This window comes from Triturus cristatus, chromosome 6 (genome assembly GCF_964204655.1).
Source record: "Triturus cristatus chromosome 6, aTriCri1.1, whole genome shotgun sequence".
NCBI lineage: Eukaryota > Metazoa > Chordata > Amphibia > Caudata > Salamandridae > Triturus > Triturus cristatus.
Genome location: NC_140589.1, coordinates 198,124,633 through 198,145,654, shown reverse-complemented (window position 1 = coordinate 198,145,654; position 21,022 = coordinate 198,124,633). Strand labels below are relative to the sequence as shown.

Here is a 21,022-nt window from a genome sequence, read left to right as displayed (position 1 = left end):
TGGGTGGAATTTGCGTAGTCGCGCTACGCAAAGCTCTGCGAAATGGTAAAAAATCTCCGCGAACACGCAGAAATTCCGCAAACATGCTGAATTGCTTGTTCGTGATGCTTTTTTCCTGTTCGCGAACAAGCAAAACATTCCGCAAAACAGCGGACTGTAGAATTTTGGGCAATTCCTCGTTCTCCGCGGAACACGAAATTACCCAAATTCTGCAAATTCCGCGAGGACTTTACCGCCCAGGCCTAGTGGTGAACGTGGTGATGTATCTAGATTTCTCGTGGAGTTCGAACTGGTGGTACCCCTTGTTGAGGTCCAGTTTTGAGAAAACTGTCGCTCCATTCAGGCGAGTGATCATGTCGCTAATATGAGGTCCTGGATGCCTCTCCCGTTCAATGGCTGTGTTCGGGGCTCACATGTCCACACACAAGCGCACTTTGTTTTCATGTCCTCGTTTGGGCACAACTACTACTGGTGACACCCACGGAGTAGGCCCGGTTGACCTTTCTATGATGTCCGCTCTTAGCAGGTCTTGGAGTTCGTCATCCACTGCTTGTTGGAGATGGAATGGTACTTTCCTATGGTGCTGCGTCACTTGTTCATTGATCTGCAACTTGACTTTGACATGGGCTAATTTTCCCAGGCCTGAGAATAGTTTTGGGAACTTGCTGATTATGTCGGGTGAGTCGTCAACTCTGTACAGAATTTCTACGAGCTTCTGACGTTCTGATGTTGGTAAACTGAGAAGGCAGTTGGCTGCTTCAGGGCCTTCTATTACATGAGTTTGAGCCTGAACTGTCCTTTCTTTGTAGGTCAAAGACGTGCGAAATTGTCCCAAACACGGTAGCGGTTCCTTGGACATCCACGTGTAGACGCACACCGTGGCCGGTTCCAACTTCTGTCTCGGGTCCATTCTCTTGTATTTGCTCCAGTGTCTAAAACGAACTTAGCGGAGTGATTACCCATTTGAATATGTAGTCTGGGGTATTTCTTTAATTGGTCTGGGTCTGCTACCATGCACACGTATTCATCACTGTCTTGTGATATGGGAGTGAGGGCGGACGATTCTCTTGACGTTGATCGTCGGGATCTAATGAACCTTGTGACTGGGTGCTGGATCTTGACGAGCTCATTGAGCGGTCCCTTCTCCCTTGCACTGCCCTCACATGGTGACGTGATCCAGTACTTCGCTTGGTTGGCCCGGCTGCCTTACGACGAGTATGACAAGCCGCTTCAAAGTGATTGTCCTTCCCGCATCGGTGGCATTGTTGTCCAATGGCTGGGCAGGGGCCCGTGTGAGGGTAATCCAGGCCACAGCGATAGCACTGCAACGGTTGTTTCCGGGTGTGACTGCTCTTGTTTTCGCTGCAGGAAGAACTTGTGAACTTTTTCGGTTTCTGATGATCTGGCCGACGTCTTGAGTCTGTCTGAGAGTGTATTCGGAACGCATGTTCCCATTTCTCTGTCTTACCAGCTTCCATCTTTTTTGCATGCTCTTCCGCTTGGTCATTTATTTGTGTGAGCTCCTCAATGTCATTGAGCGAACAGTGTTTTTTCAGCAAGTGACGACGTAGCAACTCCGATTGGCATCCTTCAATGATCAGTAAGCGAAGTGCATCTTCAGTATTGAAGTTGTCAAATTCACAGTAACGGGCTAGACGCTTAAGGCGAGAGATGAAGTTGCCTACTGACTCATCTCGTTCTTGAGACGCAGGGTTGAAAGTATAGCGGTCATAGTCTAGGTTTCGCTTGTGGAGAAACTTCTTTTTCAATGCTTCCCTCACGTCTGTGTATGTTGTGGGTCAGGATCATTCACTTGTGAGCCCTTCATGAAGTCTTCAAAGTCTTCTATCCAGCTCTTCCATTTGAGACCCATGCTGTTTCCGGAGGTCAGCATCAGACGCTCGGGAGGGTGTCGGAAGGATACTCCCACTAACAGGGGTCCGGGCGGCGCGATTTGCGAGAGGCCTGGCACTGCGTTTTGTGAGGAGTCCGGTTGGGTAGACATGTGGAGGCTCAGCTAGCTTCTCTCTCCACTCCTGCAACCTGCAGCAGTGTCTGTAAGGGGGTTCCACTTGATATTAGGCAGGCACAGGCAGACTTTCTTCTTAGTTCTTGACTTTAAAATGGCCGTCGTGCTGGTGACAATGTGGAAAATGTCGTACTTTAAAGTGCATAGACAAGTTCACTTCATTATAATTAAATATCCACTGGCGACGCAACAATCATGGTGTCTTGTAAACAACTGTTGCAGTTGAACATTGTGAAGCTAGAATGTCCTTGTTTAGCAGGGAATAGTAAATGTAATAAGAACAAGGAGGTAATCTCCTGATTCCTTTCCGGTAATTTCAATATTCCTTGATCTTCTTCCACTAACTGTGACATATGTCTTTCTCCTCCTACACACTTTTGCCCTCTCTCTCAATGATACCTGATCTTCAATAGTATGGCTGATGGCTTGGAGATTGTATCAAAATATCTGTGTCAGAAAGATACTCTCTGATATAAATATTATTTCCTAAATTTTGTTTAAAAAATATTGTCGATGGGGGGGGGGGCCAAGATGGCGACGGAGTAGGACGTGCTTTCTGTCCCTCTGCCGCCGTACCTGCATAGCGTTGTGTAGCGCCTTCCCTTGGCTCTCCCGGCTGCCTTCCAGAGCTGGCGCTTGTTCCCCGGAGGCCCCGGAGGAGCTTTGCCGCTTTTTGCGACCTCAGGAGCGGCGGCGGACCCACTGGTGGCGTTGGAGCCTGTAGCATGGCTGGCAGCCACGAACGGGAGCCTTGCGTGGGGACGCGGCTGGGGGCGGGCCCTTTGCCGCGCTCCCTCTACAGAGTTGCTTCAGGCTCCGGTGCTGTGAACCTTCCGGAGCGTCGACTGGCGGCCCGGCCGCAGGGGGACTGCCCGGTGGCTCTCACGGCAGGATCGGCACTGCGAGGGGAGTGCACCGGCGGCCGCGCCGAGCGGAGGACATGCCTGTGAGGAGCCGCGGTGCCGCAGTGGGATCCGGAGTGCGCCGGGGACCGCCGCTGGAGGAGTGATGTTGGACCATCGTGTTCGTGGTCCTCCCGCATCTGCGGAGAGCTGGCGGGGGCTTGGGGCCCCGATGTGACTCCATTCCAGGCGGGGCATCGGCGGAGGACCTGTGGAGGTAGGGAGCGCCCCCCTGTGTAGCGCTCGGGCCTGGGCAGACAGTGTTGGTGTGAGGCCTGCTTCATCCCTTGAACTGCAGCTTCCATACGGCGGTGGGCTCCCTTCTTCCCCCCCCCGTTGAACTGTCGCTGGGCCCGAGGGCCCTGGGGGGGCTACATGTGGGGCATCGTTGCTGCTACACCTGGCTGAGGAGTGAGGCCTGCACCCCACGTACCATGCGGATGCCGGGAGGTGCGTTCCCTGCCCTGGCTGTGCATACAGGCGTTGCCTGCTGACCACTCTGGCGGCCCGGGACCGTGCCAACGTGACCTTCCGGGGGTCATACGGTGGAGGTGCGGACGCTGGCCTGGCTGGGGGGTGTAGAGGAGCGATGAAGGTCGTGTGCTCCAGCGACGGTGGGCTTGCTGTGCGGTGTGGCGAGGGGCCTCTGCCGCGGGGGCCCCGATCCTGCGGGAGCACCGGTGGGGCAGTAGCGGAAGAAATACCCGCCTTGGAGAAGCCGGTCGACAGTAGAGGAGTCCGCCCCGGTCTTGCATAACATACGCCCACCAGATCGTGCACGATGTCGTCTGGGCCCCGCAAGGGCAAAACGAACAAGGAAGGGCCCCCAAGGGGCGCGCAGCCGACGACGCCCCCAGGTGCCAGCGCTTCCTCTCAGCGGCGAGAAAAGGACTCCCCGGCCACTAAAGCCTTTATGTTAGAACTTTTCTCTGCCATCAAAGAAGATATCGCGAACCTCCGCACCCAGCTCGCCTCGGATCTGAGAGAGGTGAGAAGAGATGTGGACGGCATTGGCGAGCGGGTGGCAACATTGGAGGAGCATGACCTGGGCCTAGCGGGCGACGTCCACCAGCTTCAACAGGATGTGCTTCGACTAACGGAGCAGAACTTGGATCTTCAGGCCCATGCGGAAGATCTGGAGAACCGATCTCGTCGAAACAACATCTGTATCCGAGCGGTGCCCTGGGACGGTGAGGCGGGAGATCTGCGTGGATATTTTGAAGCTCTCTTCTTGCAAATCCTTGGTGATGATGATCTCCATGAGGTCAAGATGGACAGGGTTCACAGAGTGGGGCTGCCGAGAGGTTCGGGGTCCCTCCCACCAGACATCTTAGTTTGCGTCAATGATTTCCAACTCAAGGAACGCATTCTTCGAAAGGCGAGGAGTATCGCTAATTTGCTCTTCAGGGATCACCATCCTCAACTCTTCCAAGATCTGGCGGCCTCTACGCTGCTGAAGCGGCGTGAATTTCGGCCCGTGACAATGTTCCTACGCGACCAGAATGTGGCGTACTCCTGGGGTCATCCCTTTCGCCTCATCTTTCGATGGCAGAACAGGCTGGTCCAACTTAGATCACTGTAGGCGGCCAGGGACCTTCTAGGATTGGAGGCTTCCGAGCCAACCACAGCACCGAGACCGCCCTCATCGCCGCCACCGATGACATCCGAGCCCTGATGGACAATGGAGAAACAGCGGCCCTCATCCTCCTGGACCTCTCCGCGGCATTCGACACTGTCTGCCACCGCACCCTAGTACAGCGCCTCAGCAACGTCGGAATCCAGGACAAGGCGCTGGAATGGATCGTCTCCTTCCTCGACGGAAGAACACAGAGAGTCCGCCTACCACCGTACAAGTCAGAGGCCTCCGAAGTCATCTGCGGCGTCCCCCAAGGATCATCTCTGAGTCCCACCCTCTTCAACGTCTACATGAGCCCCCTCGCGGCCATCGTACGCAAACACAACCTCAGCATAATCTCCTACGCCGACGACACCCAGCTGATCCTCTCCCTGACCAACAACCCCGCCGCCGCCAGAGCCAACCTGCACGACGGGATGAAAGAGGTAGCCGAGTGGATGACGATCAGCCGCCTGAAACTGAACTCGGACAAGACGGAGATCCTCATCCTGGGCTCCTCACCCTCCGCCTGGGACGACTCCTGGTGGCCTCCCGCCCTGGGCACCGCACCCAAACCGACAGACCACGCACGCAACCTGGGCTTCGTCCTGGACTCCTCCCTCTCCATGACCAGGCAAGTTAACAAAGTCTCCTCGACGTGCTTCAACATCCTACGCATGCTACGGAAGATCTTCTGGTGGATCCCCACCGAGACCAGGAAGACCGTCACCCAGGCCCTCGTCACCAGCCGTCTGGACTACGGCAACGCCCTCTACGCCGGTACCACCGCCAAGCTCCAGAAGAGACTCCAGCGGATCCAGAACGCCTCAGCCAGACTCATCCTCGACATCCCACGAACCAGCCACATCTCCGGACCTCTGAGAGACCTTCACTGGCTCCCCGTCAACAAAAGAATCACCTTCCGCCTCCTCACCCACGCACACAAAGCTCTACACGACCGAGGCCCGAGTTACCTCAACAGCCGAGTCAACTTCTACGCTCCCAAACGCCACCTCCGCTCAGCCAACCACGCCCTCGCCGCCGTCCCCCGCATCCGAAGAGCAACTACAGGAGGAAGGTCCTTCTCCTACCTGGCCGCCAAGACCTGGAACTCCCTCCCCCCCGACCTGCGCCTGACCCAAGACCACCTCTCCTTCAGGAAGAAGCTGAAGACCTGGCTGTTCGAGCAGTAGCGGCACCCCCCCCCCCTCCCCCCCCAGCGCCTTGAGACCCTACGGGTATGTAGCGCGCTCTACAAGTGTCATTGATTGATTGATTGATTGATTGAGGACACTGCACCCTCTCGGGGAGATGGGCGTTCGCCCTCGCGGTGCCGGCGGCGCTCTTCATCCTGGCATAGAGTGTGACGGCAGGTGGAGCAGAGCGGGCCGGACACGGCGGCCAGTCAGCAGGAACGGAATGGAGCGGTGGCCTCTGTGGTGACTGCATTGGGGGTTTCGCCGCGGGACAGCTCGTTGGCTGCTTGAAGGCTGAGGGAAGGCTGTTTGGCGGTGGAGGTACGCCCCCCCTCTTCCGCTCCGGTACCGTGGGTGACTATGTACTTTTGGAGAAGACGCCCCAGGCCGATGAGCGACTGGGACACTTGACTGTCTCCTGGGACATGGTTTCCTGAGGGTCTTAACGTCAGCCCTCTTGGTTGAAATGTTTGTGTTGTTGCAATCTTTTCGTTGGGGCTGGTTTTTCTTATTTGCCTTTGGGTTTTGTTTGAGTGTTGGGTGGGTGGGTTCTGGGGAGAGAGGGGGGGGCTGCGGGGTGGGGGGAGGAGGGCTGGGGAACTGTCAGTGGTGGTGGCCCAAACTTGCTTGCACGATGGATCTGCGGGTCTCAATCAGTGGAGGTGTAGAGGGGGGGTCGGGGTGGGGGGGAGCGGCTGTGTGGTGCGGGATGGGAGTCATGCTAGGCTTCGGAGTGGCCTGTATCCGGGGCCGGGTGGGGGGCGGGGGGTCTGCCTTTCCGTGCGATGTCACTCAGGCTCTGGGTCGCCCAGGGGCACGAGCCAGGGAGGTGGCTGGGGGTGGTCTGGGGGTGGTGGCCCGGGGGTGAGCTGCTGGCCTGCTTGGGAGGAGGCATTTATGGATGGGGCTGGTGTATGGAGTGGGGAGTTCCCTTTTGCTAGAGGGATCCTAGGTGAGCTGGGCGTGGGGCTGTGTGAAGAATGCCTGTTACCTTAGGAACTTGGAATGTGAAGGGGTTGAACTCTCCCCAGAAACGCCAAAAGGTCTGGAAGTATATCTTAGATCACCACCTCGATGTGGTTGGTCTCCAGGAGACCCATCTGGCTCGGCGGGATGAAGCCCGGTTGAAGCATAAGCAATACCCCCTTATTTATAGGACCTCGGCGGCTTCCAAGCAGCGAGGAGTCGCCCTGATGTTCCGCTCGACGCTTCACTTCCAACCTTTGGGAGTTAGGAGTGACAGGGAGGGTAGGTGGCTCCTTGTCAAGGGGGTGCTTCTTGGTAGGACTTGCTCGTTACTCGTGCTGTACGCTCCCAACGTGGGGCAAAATAGGTTCCTCCTGGACCTGCTGCGATCTGTAGAGGACTTTGCGGAGGGGGCACTATTCGTGATGGGAGATTTTAACTTAGTGTGGGATCGGGAATTGGACTGCTCTCACCGCAGGAGAACGGAGACAGGGGTATTCTCCGACGAGACGCGCGGGCGCTTCGAGGAGCTGGGCTTGTTAGACGGCTGGCACTCCCTCTACCCCCTCTCTCGAGACTACACTTTTTTCTCTCATGTCCATCACTCGTATTCACGCTTAGATCCCATTTTCTTCAATCAGTCCCTTCGGGGGTCCCTGAGAGAAGCCAAGATTTTTCCTCTTGCTGTATCAGATCACAGCCTGGTTGCGCTGGGCTTCCAGTGGGCACCGGAGGGGAGTGCCCCGCGCCGGTGGTATTTCCCGGCGTCAGTGGTGAGAGACGATCCCTCCTGCAGGGCGCTCCGTAAGGCGATTCGGGAGTTCTTTGAGCTTAACCCGGTACAGGACACCTCGGTTTTTACTACCTGGGATGCCTTTAAGGCTTCCATACGGGGTAGTTGCTTGGCCCTTAACGCGGCTCTTAACAGATTGCGGAGGGCGGAGCGCGAGGCGTTGGAGACAGAGCTCGCGGTGCGGGAGCAGGCGCACAAGGCCCAACCTTCCAGGCAGACGTTGCGGCCCCTGACTGCTATCCGGGGCAAACTCCGAGCTCACTATAATAATCGGTCGGAGCTCACCCTCCTGAAGCTCCGTCAGCTCTCCTACGCTCAGGGAAACAAGGTGGGGAGGCATTTGGTCCACCAGTTGCGCCGTAAGCGTGAAAGAGACTACATAGGAGGCATCCAGGATATAACCGGCTCGGTACAGCAGTGTGATGCGGCCAAGGCTGAGCGCTTCGGGGAGTTCTATGCGGCGTTGTACGCGGGGGAGTCCCTGGACCCCGCTATCCAGGGGGAGTATTTACGCGGGCTCCCGCTCCCACAGGTGTCTGGGGCCTGGAACGACTTGCTTTCCGCCCCCATCTCTAGTGAGGAGGTGCTGGGTGCATTAAATCCCTGAAGCCCCGCAAAGCGCCGGGTGCGGACGGTTTCACGGCCCTCTTCTATCAGACCTTTGCCGCTGATATTAGTGGCTTCTTGGTTCAGTTGTTCAACGCTATGGCCGAATCGGGGACTTCCTTGGCGTCTATGGCAGAAGCGGTCATCTCAGTCATCCCCAAACCCGGTAAAGATCCCACAGTATGTTCATCGTACAGGCCGATCGCTTTGCTCAATATTGATGCTAAACTTTACTCTTCCATCCTTGCGGCTCGCTTGCAAGATCTGATGCCGACTCTTATCCACCCGGACCAATCGGGGTTTATCAAGGGGCTTCAAACTCATGATAACACCAGGAGGGTGATTCACCTCGTTGAGAAGGCCAATCGCTTCAACATCCCGGCGGTCTTAATCGGCTTAGATGCCGAAAAGGCCTTTGACCTGGTGGACTGGCAGTTCCTCTTCCGTACACTGGCGGCGTTTGGATTCTCGGATCGCTTCCTGACCATGCTCATGGCCAACTATAGCGGCCCCCGCTCGAGGGTAGCGGTTAATGGCTACTTATCACCCCTTTTTCCGCATACGCGGGGCACGCGGCAGGGGTGCCCTCTCTCCCCCTTGCTGTTTGCGCTGAGTATCGAACCCCTGGCGCTAGCGATCCGGGGACACCCGGACATACGAGGTTTGCCCTTCACGGGCGAACAGCACAAGATCTCCCTGTTTGCGGACGACGTCTTGCTTACCCTTGCGGACCCGGTGCACTCCCTTCCCCACGTTCAGACGGCCCTGGCGAGCTTTGAGGCGGTGGCGGGCTTTAAGGTGACTATGACAAATCTTATATCCTTAACCTCACGCTTTCGTCGGTAGAGGTGGAGCGCCTCCAACCGCTTTCGCCCCTGTCTTGGGCTTCTTCCTCCTTATTGTACTTGGGAGTGCATTTGACTCCCAAGGTGGGGAAACTGTACTCTGCTAATTTCCCCCCCTTGCTGGCCTCGATCCAATCTGATTTGAACCGCTGGAAACCGTTGTTTATCTCCTGGCTAGGAAGGATACATGCAATTAAAATGACGCTCCTCCCGAAGCTCTTATATTTATATCAGGCACTCCCTATTGTCCTGGACAGTGACTTTTTCCGCCACCTAAAGACGCTTCTGCTCCGTTTCGTTTTGCAGGGGGGACGGGCTAGATTCTCCTTTGCCGCTCTCCAGCGCCCTCAGGGGGAGGGTGGGGTGGGCTTCCCGGACCGCTCCTTTACTATAAAGCAGCGCAACTGCGGAAATTGGTGGAATGGACCCAACCGCTCTCGGAGAAACACTGGCTTCACATGGACAGGAGTGTGACGGGGCGCACGATCTGGGACTTAGTATGGAAGCCTAAGGGGGATAGACCCAAGAATGCGTACATCAGCACGGCTACTGGCACTACACTTAAGGTTTGGGACTCGGTTTCTGGAGACGAGCGTTGGACTACGTTCCCGTCGCCTTTTACTCCCATTCATTTCAATCCGGCTTTTCCACCTGCAATGCAGGAGGGACCTTTTGATGCTTGGAGGGAGGGGGGCTGTCTCGCTCTCACGCACCTGTTTCATGGCACGGCCCCGCTCACGTTTGCTAACTGTGGCTGGGATTACGAGGTTCCCCAGGTGGAACAGTTCCGCCACACCCAGCTGCTGCACTGGGCCCTCTCCCCGTCGGTTCGAGAGGCGGCGATGCGGCCGCCCACCCCTTTCGAGGCCTTTCTCTCTCGCACCTCGACGATGCGTGGGGTCATCTCCTTTATTTATGACCACCTCTTGACTACTGTGCTCTCCCCGAGACCGCGCTACATGGGCCTCTGGGAGGACATCCTGGGACGTGCCGTCTCGGAGGCAGAGTGGTCCCACTTGTGGAGAGATTTGGCCAAACACAATCGCTCGGTGGAACTCCGCGAGGCACATCTCAAGACCATGATGGACTGGTACCTTTCACCCGCCAAGCTACACCGCAACTTCCCTGCCACTTCTGATCGGTGTTGGAGGGGCTGTGGTCTCCTGGGGGACTTCCGCCACATTTAGTGGGACTGCCCGATCATCCGGCCCTACTGGGAGGAAATACTGTCCCATATTAAGGAGATCCTGGGATATCCGATTGCGGATTCCTTGGCCTACGTGCTGCTGGGCCTTCGGGATCCCCTTCTTGAGCACCAGACGCGTGCGGACAAAAGGATCCTTTGGCTTTGTGTAGGGGCGGCTAAGATAACTCTGGCGGCGGCCTGGAGGAGGAGGGAGGCCCCGGTGATCTCGGTGTGGCATGCGAGATTGTGGAAGTTGCTGAGCATGGAACGGATGGATGATGTCTTCTTGGGGTCTGTTAAGAACTTCATTTTCTGCTGGGGACCACTGGTTCGCTTTCTCTCTAAGGGACTGCCGGCGGCGGTGTGTCCTCCCTCGACTAGGGCCCTCCACTTGTTTCAGGTTTAACTATGGCTGGGAGTTTGGCATAAGTCTGACTGGTAGCCGCCACCACTGGGGGGGGCATGGGGGGGTTACGGGGGGGATGGGTGATGGGGGAATTTGATAATTTGATATTTTGAGTTTGGTTCCCTTTGACGCTACGGGGGGGAGGGGGTGCCAGAACGAGCTAGATTTGCCACGACCGACCCTAATAGCTTGAGCCCTGCAGGGTTATGCTGTTAAGCGAGAGAGGAGGCCCTCTACTGGATTTTGCACCTCACGCCTGGTTTTGATCCCTCTATTATTATAAGCTGGCTGCCTGGATCGGTCGGGGACTTGGAGGTTCTTTGCGCTCTCTGGCCCCCCCCACTATTATGAGTACCCCCTGAGAGGGACGTTGTGCGGGACTGTCGCCTGGTTCTTCTTTTCCTGCTTCAAATGGTAATAAAAAATATTGTTTTAAAAAAAAATATATTGTCCAGCTGAAATTTCTATTATGAGTTCCAGTGGCTCAGTATAATAGGATATTCTGGTACCATGCCAAGATTGATAAGTGGATTTGGTTCATTAATACTTAAAGTTATGGCAGCCTAGTACCTATCTGGAAAGGTTGTCATCTCATGGATTAAAGAATTTAATGATAGTAAGACGTGTAGTAATAATACTGGTATGAACTGTAGGCTTTATTTCTATATTATTTGTAATCTGTGGCATGTTCTCAAATGCATAAAATAAAACATAAGAGTATTTTTGCAAAATGTTGAATCTTTTTTTGTTTTCATTTAAGTTATACAAGGAATATGGACCAATATTCAGCATTCAGATGGGAAGGAAGAAATATGTTGTTCTGGCAGGTCACAAGACAGTAAAGGATGCCCTAGTAAATCATGCAGAAGAATTTGGGGAAAGAGAAAAAATCCCTATATTTCAAAAAACAGATGAAGGCTATGGTAAGTGCATGCTCCTTTACCTGACATATTACTACAAGGAGATTCATGTGACAAAAATTGTTTAGTGATTTAATTCCTTAGATTTAAAGTCAAACATTAATAATTTGGCAATATCTATCAACATTCACCAGCATCAGAATTATTCACTTCCTTTCTAAAAGTGGGTCAGAAAACAATGAATATTTTATTTTGTATAACATTTTATTTTTAAATTCATTACCATAATATCAAGTCGAACTTCAATAAGTATATAATTCATAAGAATTTGTGCAAGAAAATAAATAATAGCAATACATTAAACATGGGGCACAAGAGAATCTGCTTTTTCTATTCTATATACATGTAGAGACACATTCGTTCTTACCTTTATGTCCATACACACACATTCAGAATCTTTTTAAATAGCCGCAACAATGTGTTCTTTGTTATTCTGATTGTATAAATAATAAGGGGCCCAATTCACAAAAGTAATCTGATACAAAATCCTAACTTTGAGACTTTCGGTATTCACAAAAGGCATTTAGGAGCAGTAAAGTTAGGAATCCTAACTTTACTACACATAAATGCCTTTTGTGAACACCGAAAGTCATAAAGTTAGGATTTTGTCTCAGATTACTTTTGTGAATCGGGCCCTACGACTTCCAAGCTTCTATAACAGTAAATGATGTATCAAAGTTCATCATATTTTCCTGCAACACCTCACAGCAAATAAACAGTTAGTATTTGTAACTAGAAGCTCTTCATCAACGGACTTTACAACTCAGGGCCTCATTACGATGTCGGTCGGAAAGGCTCCGTATGGCATTTGGATTTTCCTAACCCGTGTCGGAACCTATGTTTCCGACCGACTCGGAAACTTTTCCGACCTACTGATTACAATGGAAAGGTAACCGTTCGGTCTTTCTGACTCGGTTCCGACCAGCATTCGGAGACTCCTAGTCAGTCAGAGCCGAATCGTACAGCTCTATAACAAGGAGTCAGTCGGAATGCTTTCCAACAGACATCATAATGAGGCCCTGTATGTGCCAGTAAATGAGTACATAGCCACTTTCTTTGTTGAACAATTGTAAATTACTTTCCATGTCGTTGTTACATCATTAATAGTGAATGTACCCCAAGACAAGTTTTGGGAAGTAGTAAACTCCACACACATTCTGGGTAGTTATGGTTTAATATGACAAATCTTATATATGGTATAAGAGAAGAAAATTCTTCTTTGAGTGAATAAATGCATCAGAATAAAAATTCAAACTTTATATGTTAATGAACTTTGTTGTTTCTGAACCTTTTTGTTTTTAGAATTTCAAATACCATTAACTATATACTTAGTTTGTCTTCCTGTTTAATAACATTTAAACTTGCAAAAAATGTGAACAGCTGTTAAAATAATTCCATCTTTTAAAAATATTCTACACATTGTTTGAATCTAAGCTTTTTAAAATCTTAAATATATGTATCAATTCCTTTTAATTCCTAATATACCAAACTAGTGTTTCCTATTTTTAAAAGTCTAATCTGTGTCAGAGTTTACACATAAGAAAATGTTAACATCTTGCAACTTTTAAAAACAAAGTATATAAATAAAGATTCAAACATTTTATAAAAGAGTTACTTGTCTTCCTTAATTATTCATGTCAATCTTAGAAACCAGACTTTCTAAATTAAAGTAGAACTGAGAAACATTGGGCTCTGAGCCTATTACTGATTAATCAAAATTGCAAATCAGTAGTTATGCAATATACACAAATTTCTTTTTGGTTAGCAGTTTCCACCCCCTTGAGATACTGAGGTAAATATTTTTCATATGAACTTTTTAAGAATAATTATGCGATCTTGGCTGCGTTAATTCCAAACTATCCAAATGTTCTTATTCTGTGAAAGTAGTAAGTGGCATGTGAACTGAGTTTTCTTCTAGCTATAAAAATATATGTATATCATCTGCGTAAAATGTTGATGTATCTTCATTCGGGTGATATATTTAGGAGTTAGTGCAATTGCTACATGCTCAATAAAAAAAGGAAAATAAAACGGGGATCGAGGACAACGCTGTCTCATTCCCTGTTTAATTAATGCCTCACATGCCAATGCAGTGCCAATAAAGTCCATCACGTTAAATAAACTGTGCCAGCACACATAGGGGCCGATTCCGATTCCGGCCGCAAAACGAATTGACCAACACAGACCCGGACCGGATACCGACCGACACGGACCAGCGCCGTACGACCCGTGCAGTACGATGCAACGCGTGTGAATTACAACTGACACGTACGGAATACAAGCCGTACGACCGAGCCGTAGGGAAAATAGTGATCCGACCAGAAAACCGACGCAAATTTCACTGACGGACACAAACCCGTAATGAACCCGACCGACAACTACCCGCGATGTCCGATACGCGCAGTCCGATGCAATGCGTGTAAAACCAGACCGACTCGCATGGAGACCAAGCCGCACGACCGATACGCACAGACAAATGGGCCCACAAGCAACAGAGACCTTCGCGACCGACGCGTATGAAACACAAAAGATAGGCAGCGTGAACGAGGCGGAGAAGCCCGCACGAGACAACATCAGCGTCTGTTTCCGTCAGATGAACGTCTCCTTCATGCCTACAAAACCCAAAGGAAAAAAGACAACAAAAGTACCAAACAAGCAATGACAAAGCCAATAAATATCAAATTTAAAAAAACTGGGACAAAGACACACCCTCAACTCCAACTATATAAAGGACTACAATCACTACCATCATCCCTTGCAAACAGGAGACACATCCAGCAGCAAACACCATTACACAGCAACCACAGACACACTCACAACTCACCCATCACACAACCCACACACCATCAGCACCTCATCCAAAAGCACACACACATACAGCCAGCAAAACCAACACCAACCCACCCTCACTTGCACCCTCACACACACATCTCTCACCACCTCCACCCATCACCATGCCCCCAAAGAAGAATCCAAAGTTCACAGATAGTGAGTTAGAAGTGCTGGTAAACGAGATCATCAGAGTAGAGCCACATTTGTTTGGTACATCGGTCCAAAGGACCCCCATGTCACAGAAAACAAAGATGTGGGCGAGGATTGTGGACAAGGTGAACGCACAAGCACCAGCAAGGCGCACAAAGGACGATATCCAGAACAGGTGGTATGACGTGTGCAGGAGGGTCAAGAAACTCATCGAAAAAGATCACGCCCTGAGTCAGTGCACTGGCGGTGGCCCTCCTGCCATACCAGTCTACTTCAGGACCTGGGAGGAGAAGGTGCGGGACATCCTACCACCAGAGAGTGTCCATGGCCTAACAGATATACCAGAGCCTGGTGAGTACACAAACAACATAACCAAGATTGTGTGGCAAGGGGACAGTGAAACCATGCACCGCAAGCAAAGCTACAGTAACCAATAGATAATCATACCAAGATGTGTACGCCAGTCAGACAAACACAATACCTGCCAACTCATAGTGACTTGGAACTGTGTCATGACATGCACCAACCTACAAACAAATAGAGCAAGGCAGTGGCACAAAGCTAAATAGACACTGCCAGACAGTTTGCCACCACAAACACACTACCTCACAGTGCAGCTGACTGACAGGAAGGAATTGTGGGGATGCAGGTGAACTGAGTGTATCCAAAAGCATGATGGGGCCTGTAGTCACAGATAATGCTCCCCCCCCTGATTGGCCCATCAAGACCTCTCTGAAACATGCCCACATCACAGGGAGTGGAATATGACTGACAAGATGGCTGACACTGGCTCCTGCTGTGGGGCGCACAAGGCCCTGCTAGGGCATGTGCACAAATCAGAAGCAGGACACCACTGACTGACATCCATTACATGTACCTACACACTTTGGGGGATGAAAGTAGTCAGTGAGAATGCTTGCCACTGGTGTACACACTGCTAGTACTTCTAGTCAGACAACATGGTACATGTATATCCAAATGTGTGCAGCATAAATCTGGGGCATGTGTGTAAATGTACTTTTAACTTTGTCATCCTCACAGGTTGATGCCCACCAGAAGCATGAGATATGGCTGACCATCACCCATGCTGTTTGTTTGGTGGGGGTCTACAAGCGGATCCGCAACTGCCAGAAGAGGTGGCAGGACCTTCGGGGCTGGACCCGGAGGATAGCTAGAGTCCAGCTGAAGCTGTCACCTCCACTCAAGAGGGGCGGACTCCGGACCCTGACCCCCCACATGCTCCGGATACTGGCGGTGGTCTTCCCGGACCTGGATAGGCAGCTGAAGGCCAGACAGCAGCAGGAAGGGGGTAAGTCCATGCCTAATCTGTGTACTATGTCTGACATGCTAATTGCAGTCTTTTGGCCTGGTCACACTTCCACATTACGTAGGTCTTGTAGTCCAATACTCAGGTCCCTCAATTGTGTGATGCACCCTCCTCATCTGTTCTACAGGTGTGGCCCCTACAGTCTGTTGCTTGTGTCACTAGGGCACTGTGTCCCTGCAGTCAGCTATGCTTCATCTACTGGACAGCATCTGTTCCCGTGACTCTGTTGTGTGTTTCATGGGTGGTTCAATTGTTTGTCCAATGCCTGAGATCTGACATGTGATCTGTGTGTGCCCTTGAGATGTGTTCCAATTGCTGTTCTGACTCACCACATGTGGCTGGGGTATTCCAAACAAACGCATGGAGCAGGGGACTCCAATTTTGGGGCCTCAGGAGTATGTATATCAAGTATGTCACACTCGCTTAGCCACCTGACTAATGTCCAGGGCCAAACACTGTTTCATGGAGACCTGCCCAGTCATGCCCCCTCAAGGGCATTCAGAAACACTCTGTAATCCCAATCCTGTGCATGAAATTGCAGTTTGTGCTTAGTGACATGTGCCCTCAGGTGTCTGCCTCTGTGTCATTAGTGTGTGGCTTATTGTTACGTACAACTGGGGTGTCCGTGATTCAGAGGGTCAGCAGGACATCTGAGATGTGACTGTGATAGACAAGACCTGTGTGACATATAGGTGGGTGATCATCTGACAGCTCACAATGGTGTATGCAACTGTGTCCTTCATGCAGCTGGGTTACATGCATGGCAGACTGTGATGTGTCAATGTACAGGGAGTTGTGTTTGCAGAGACTCATATGTCTGATTTGCATGATGTGGGGTGTTCTGGGTCCTGTATATGTTGTTTGCAGGGGATGAGCAAGTGCGCCGGTCATCTGCAACGTTAGCTTTACCCCTGAGCTAGGATTGTGAGTCAGTGCATATTGTTGTTGTCTGGATGCCCTGCCGCTGTGACAGGAGACAGTGTTGACTGACTTTCAGGGCATCCCAGTGCCATGGCATTTAACTTGCTATGAGTGATCCAGCATTGTGTTCAAGAGTGCACCATGCACCCCATTGTGGCATTGCCCATTAGGACATGAGAACATCATAGTGTGTGTTGCTGGCATGCATCACAAGCATGTGAAATGAGTCTCTGCCCATCCCTTCATCCGGACACCTGTACTGAGTCAGTAGCAAGAGATGTGCTGTGTGTATAGTGACATACTCCTACATGTTAACTTGTATGTCAAAATAATGTGTGGGTGGTGCATGTCGGCACATTGGGGTATTAGCATCCAACATGCAAAAGACATATGTGTGCAAGTCAAGGAGGGATATGTGTGCCATGGTTGATGTTGAGAATGACAATTGGCTTATTCTAAACAGTGTTGGCACTTTGAGCTTTCAGCTGATGATGCCAGGGCTTGCCCTGTGATGTGATGCACTCACTGTGGTGTGTGCAGTCGGTGCAGGTGACTGATATTGTTCTCTTACTTCCTATTCCTATCCAGATACATCCACGGCCACAGGAGGGGACAGCTCCACGGACCAGGAGGAGCCACAGAGCCTGACAGCGACAGGAGAGGAGTCGTGGGGACCCAGCGGCACGGAGGGCGAGTGGAGCCACACAGAGGAGTCGTCAGCACCATCCCCCCTAGCTGAGGGCCACAGAAGCTCTGAGGATGACTCCATTGTGTAGGCAGGTGTCAGCAGCCACCAACCCCCAGCTAGTGAGGTTGTCCCCGCCACCGCCAACACCACCACCATCACCACCCTCCCATTGGCTCCCATCCCAGAGGTCCCTGTAGGCTCCCGTGTTCGTGAGCATGTCTCCTTTGTGCCAGGCACCGCACCCCCTGCCCCTGTGTCCCCTGCTGCCCTGAGTGAGGAGTCTGTGGACTTACTTAGACAGATCCATGTAGGGCAGACGTCGATGCTGAAGGTTCTCCATGCACACACAAGTCTGTTGACACAACTGGTGTCATTCATGGAGGGCATTTCATCGGGCATGTCTGCCCTACAGAGGACCAATCAGTCCATGGCCTCCTCCCTGACGACAGCAGTGTCCCTCCTCCAACAGTCCCGCACCCCTCCTACCCCTGCACCATCCACGATTCATAGCAGCCTACCTGTCCCAAGCACAGAAACACCTGCACATACTCACAGAGCCACAGACACGGGCAGCACACAAACACCCAAACCAAGGTCTAGACGTGCACACAAGCACGTGCAGGGGACTGATACCACACTCACAGGGGCTGGTTTTCAGACACACACACAGTCATCCACAACCACTCTGCAGTCCTCCGAAAGCTCTCCTTCCCAGCCCCCTTCCCTTGCCTCACCTGCAACCCCATCTCCCCAGAAGCTCTTCCTCTTTGACCTTGGCCTCTTCCCCATCGACCCAGCAGATCCTGATTACAAGGGGAAGAGGAAGTCCCCACACACAGAGGGGAGTGCCCCTCATACCCGGACACCCTCCCCCAGGCGCAGTCAGACTGAGACCCCCACCCGCAAGTCCCCCCGGAGCCGGAAGAGCAAGACCCCCCCCACCACTATGCAGCTCCAAGGCAAATTCCCATCCTCCATCCCCCAGGCCACCACTCCAGAGGTTCCCCCACCACTCCCTGCCCCGGGTTCCCCCACCCACAGATACACCATCCCTAAAATGCTAAGGCCCTCCCCCCCTACTACTTGCTCCTCCACACCTGGTCAGACGGCTAGTGCCACTGATGTGGGGACCGTGTCCCCCCCTGTCCTGCCCACCTCACCTGCACCCCATTCTGCTCACATGGATGTAGGCACTGCAGTGGAGTCCACGACCACCCCATCTGACTTGGGCACTGCCGTGGGGACCCAATCCACTCCATCTGACCTGCCCACTGGAGTTGTGCCGGCACCCACCCCATCTGACTTGTGCCCCACAGTTGTGACTGCACCCACCACATCAGTCAGCTCCACAGCAGTTGCAAGTGTCTCACCTGCATTCACCACCTCTTCACTGCCTCCTTCTTCTGCGCCCTGATCCTGTCCCTGCGGTGCCTGGCCTGACCCATGTATGGCCCTCCGAGGCGATGACCCCGGTCCTTAGCAGTGCAGGCAAGCAACGTGTGACAGTTGTCACTCTAGTTCACTCCTTGGCATTTGGACATGGACTGGCCATTGGCCTCTTGTTTGAACGGACGTTTAACTTTTAATATGCTGAATAAAGCTTTTTTCTTTATACTTGTGAACTTGATTTAGCTGTACATTATGTTGATTATGTTTAACATGCCCTTGCACCTGTAATGCTTGTTTTCCAATGTAGAATACTGATGTGTTGATGTGAGGTACTCCATGTGGTCCATGAGATATGTATCCTATTCTGGTGGGTATCCATGTCATCCTTTGCAGCTACCTGGGTGTGTCATGATCAACTATTTGTGGACATCTTTGTGAACATTTAATTTGCATCGTCACATCTCTGGCTTGCACCCATGCACAAATGATGTGCTTCGCATTGTCCAATTTGTCATTTTCACAGACTTTGTGAGCGTCACCACTGGACCTACAGGTGTGGGCATCATTGGTATAGGTGCAACTGGGTCCTCTGTGCAACTTGCTAGACATATGTTTTGAGTATGTGCAGATGACTTAGGGGAGACTCATGTACCCAGGCTGTTGTGACCAGAGCCTTCATTGTGTGGTAACTGATGGCTGACTGACCAAGTGTTCTGCTGACATGAGTGAGACGTGCTGTGAATATGTTTGGCGCAGCTGGGCTTCCACAGGAGGTAGGTCCCCTCAAGTAAGTGTGTTGTCCCGTGACATAGCCTGGGCCCATGGTGTGTGTTGTATGAACATCCCTTTTCATACACAGGCAGTGTTCCCTTGATATGTTATTATTGTTGATGCTTGCTGAGTGGTACTGGGTTCATCCCACTACTTTGCCATGGGCTACCAGATGTGTGGGTGCATGACACACTACTGTTAATTGGTGTATCATCATTGGGATTTGTCACTTCTGAGTGGTGATGATGTTGTCAGACACAGATGGGACACAGTCAGGGTTCCCCAAGGCACTTGTTTATTTGCAATGTCATGTAGTTGTCCCTGGGTGGTACCTTTCAGTGATTGAGACATGTGTATGTGTGTGTGACTGCTCCCACTTGTCGGGTTCATGGCTGCAATGTTGGCAGGTGTCAGCATGTGTGCCTTGTGTTTCTGCTTGGCTTCTGCATTGTCCTGGGACTGTGGCAGTTATTCTGAAGGTTACGTGAGCTTTGACGTCATGGCCCTGTACCGCATACTGTGCAGTATGTCTGTTATTCTCCAGGTTTGTAAACTGTCCTTGTGTGATGAGTCTGTGCACCTTAGTTCCTCCCAACATTCCTGTATTTGTCATGGGTGCATGTGCAATGTCACCTGTCCATGTGGGCTTCACAGATGCACATTGTTGCAGTTTAGGGTGTGTGGTGTTGAGGGTGGACTGGTGTAAATGTTTGCATGGATGGTCCCCTAGCTCCCGTTTGTCCATGGATGTGGGGCCATGCTGAGTGATTTTTGTTTGTGTATGTGTGATGTACGTTTGTGGAACAGGACACATGTCTGGGTTTCCCAGTTTGTACAACATCTGCCTTTGTCATCACAATGGAGGTGTCATGCATGCTTGTGTCACCCCAATGTCAGATCACTGGGGGTAGTGCTGTTGTGTGTCAGTCTCTTGCTGTGTTAGTTGGTGTTCATTCCAGCTTGTGTCACATGTGTCTGTTGTGCTCCTGCTCATCTCACAATGCCTGATTGCCCACTAAGGGTGTCCCAATGATGGTTTACTTTTGTATGGCACTGTGTCCACATCTGTGTCACTGTGGTTCAACCCCCCTCATGTGTTGTGTAGTTGCCTGGGCATACTGAGACACACACACACACACATGTTGTGTCAGATGTGCAGTGTGAGGTTGCCTGTTTGTGATTGTGCATCTGCATCAGTGCATTGCTATTGCTGTCGTGGGCCATTGTCTGGATACTGTTTCTGTGATTTTCCTTGCTGTCCCTGTGAGTCATATCACGTCATTGTGCACATTCATCCTGGTTGTTAGGTGCCATTGCTGGCATGGAATGGGAGTTTGTGAGCTGACACCTACAGTCTACACAGGTTGTTTTGATTAGTGTGTCTATTTTCGAGATTTGTGTATGCTTTGTGATGGTCACTTCTGCTCTTGTGTCATTGTACACTGTATGCATTGTCAGCCCCCATGAGTGGTGCCTGTCT

General features: G+C 51.7%; 1 protein-coding gene across 4 annotated transcripts in view; it reads left to right on the top strand.

Moving 5' to 3' along the window:
- Positions 1-21,022, top strand: part of LOC146816633 (cytochrome P450 2K4-like) — a 481,215-nt gene that overhangs the window by 212,638 nt on the left and 247,555 nt on the right. For all 4 annotated transcript variants that reach the window (XM_085610514.1, XM_085610511.1, XM_085610513.1 and 1 more), the window contains one exon: positions 11,305-11,467. In XM_085610514.1, coding sequence (XP_085466640.1) covers positions 11,305-11,467 — 163 coding nt within the window. The remainder of the gene's footprint in view (positions 1-11,304; positions 11,468-21,022) is intronic.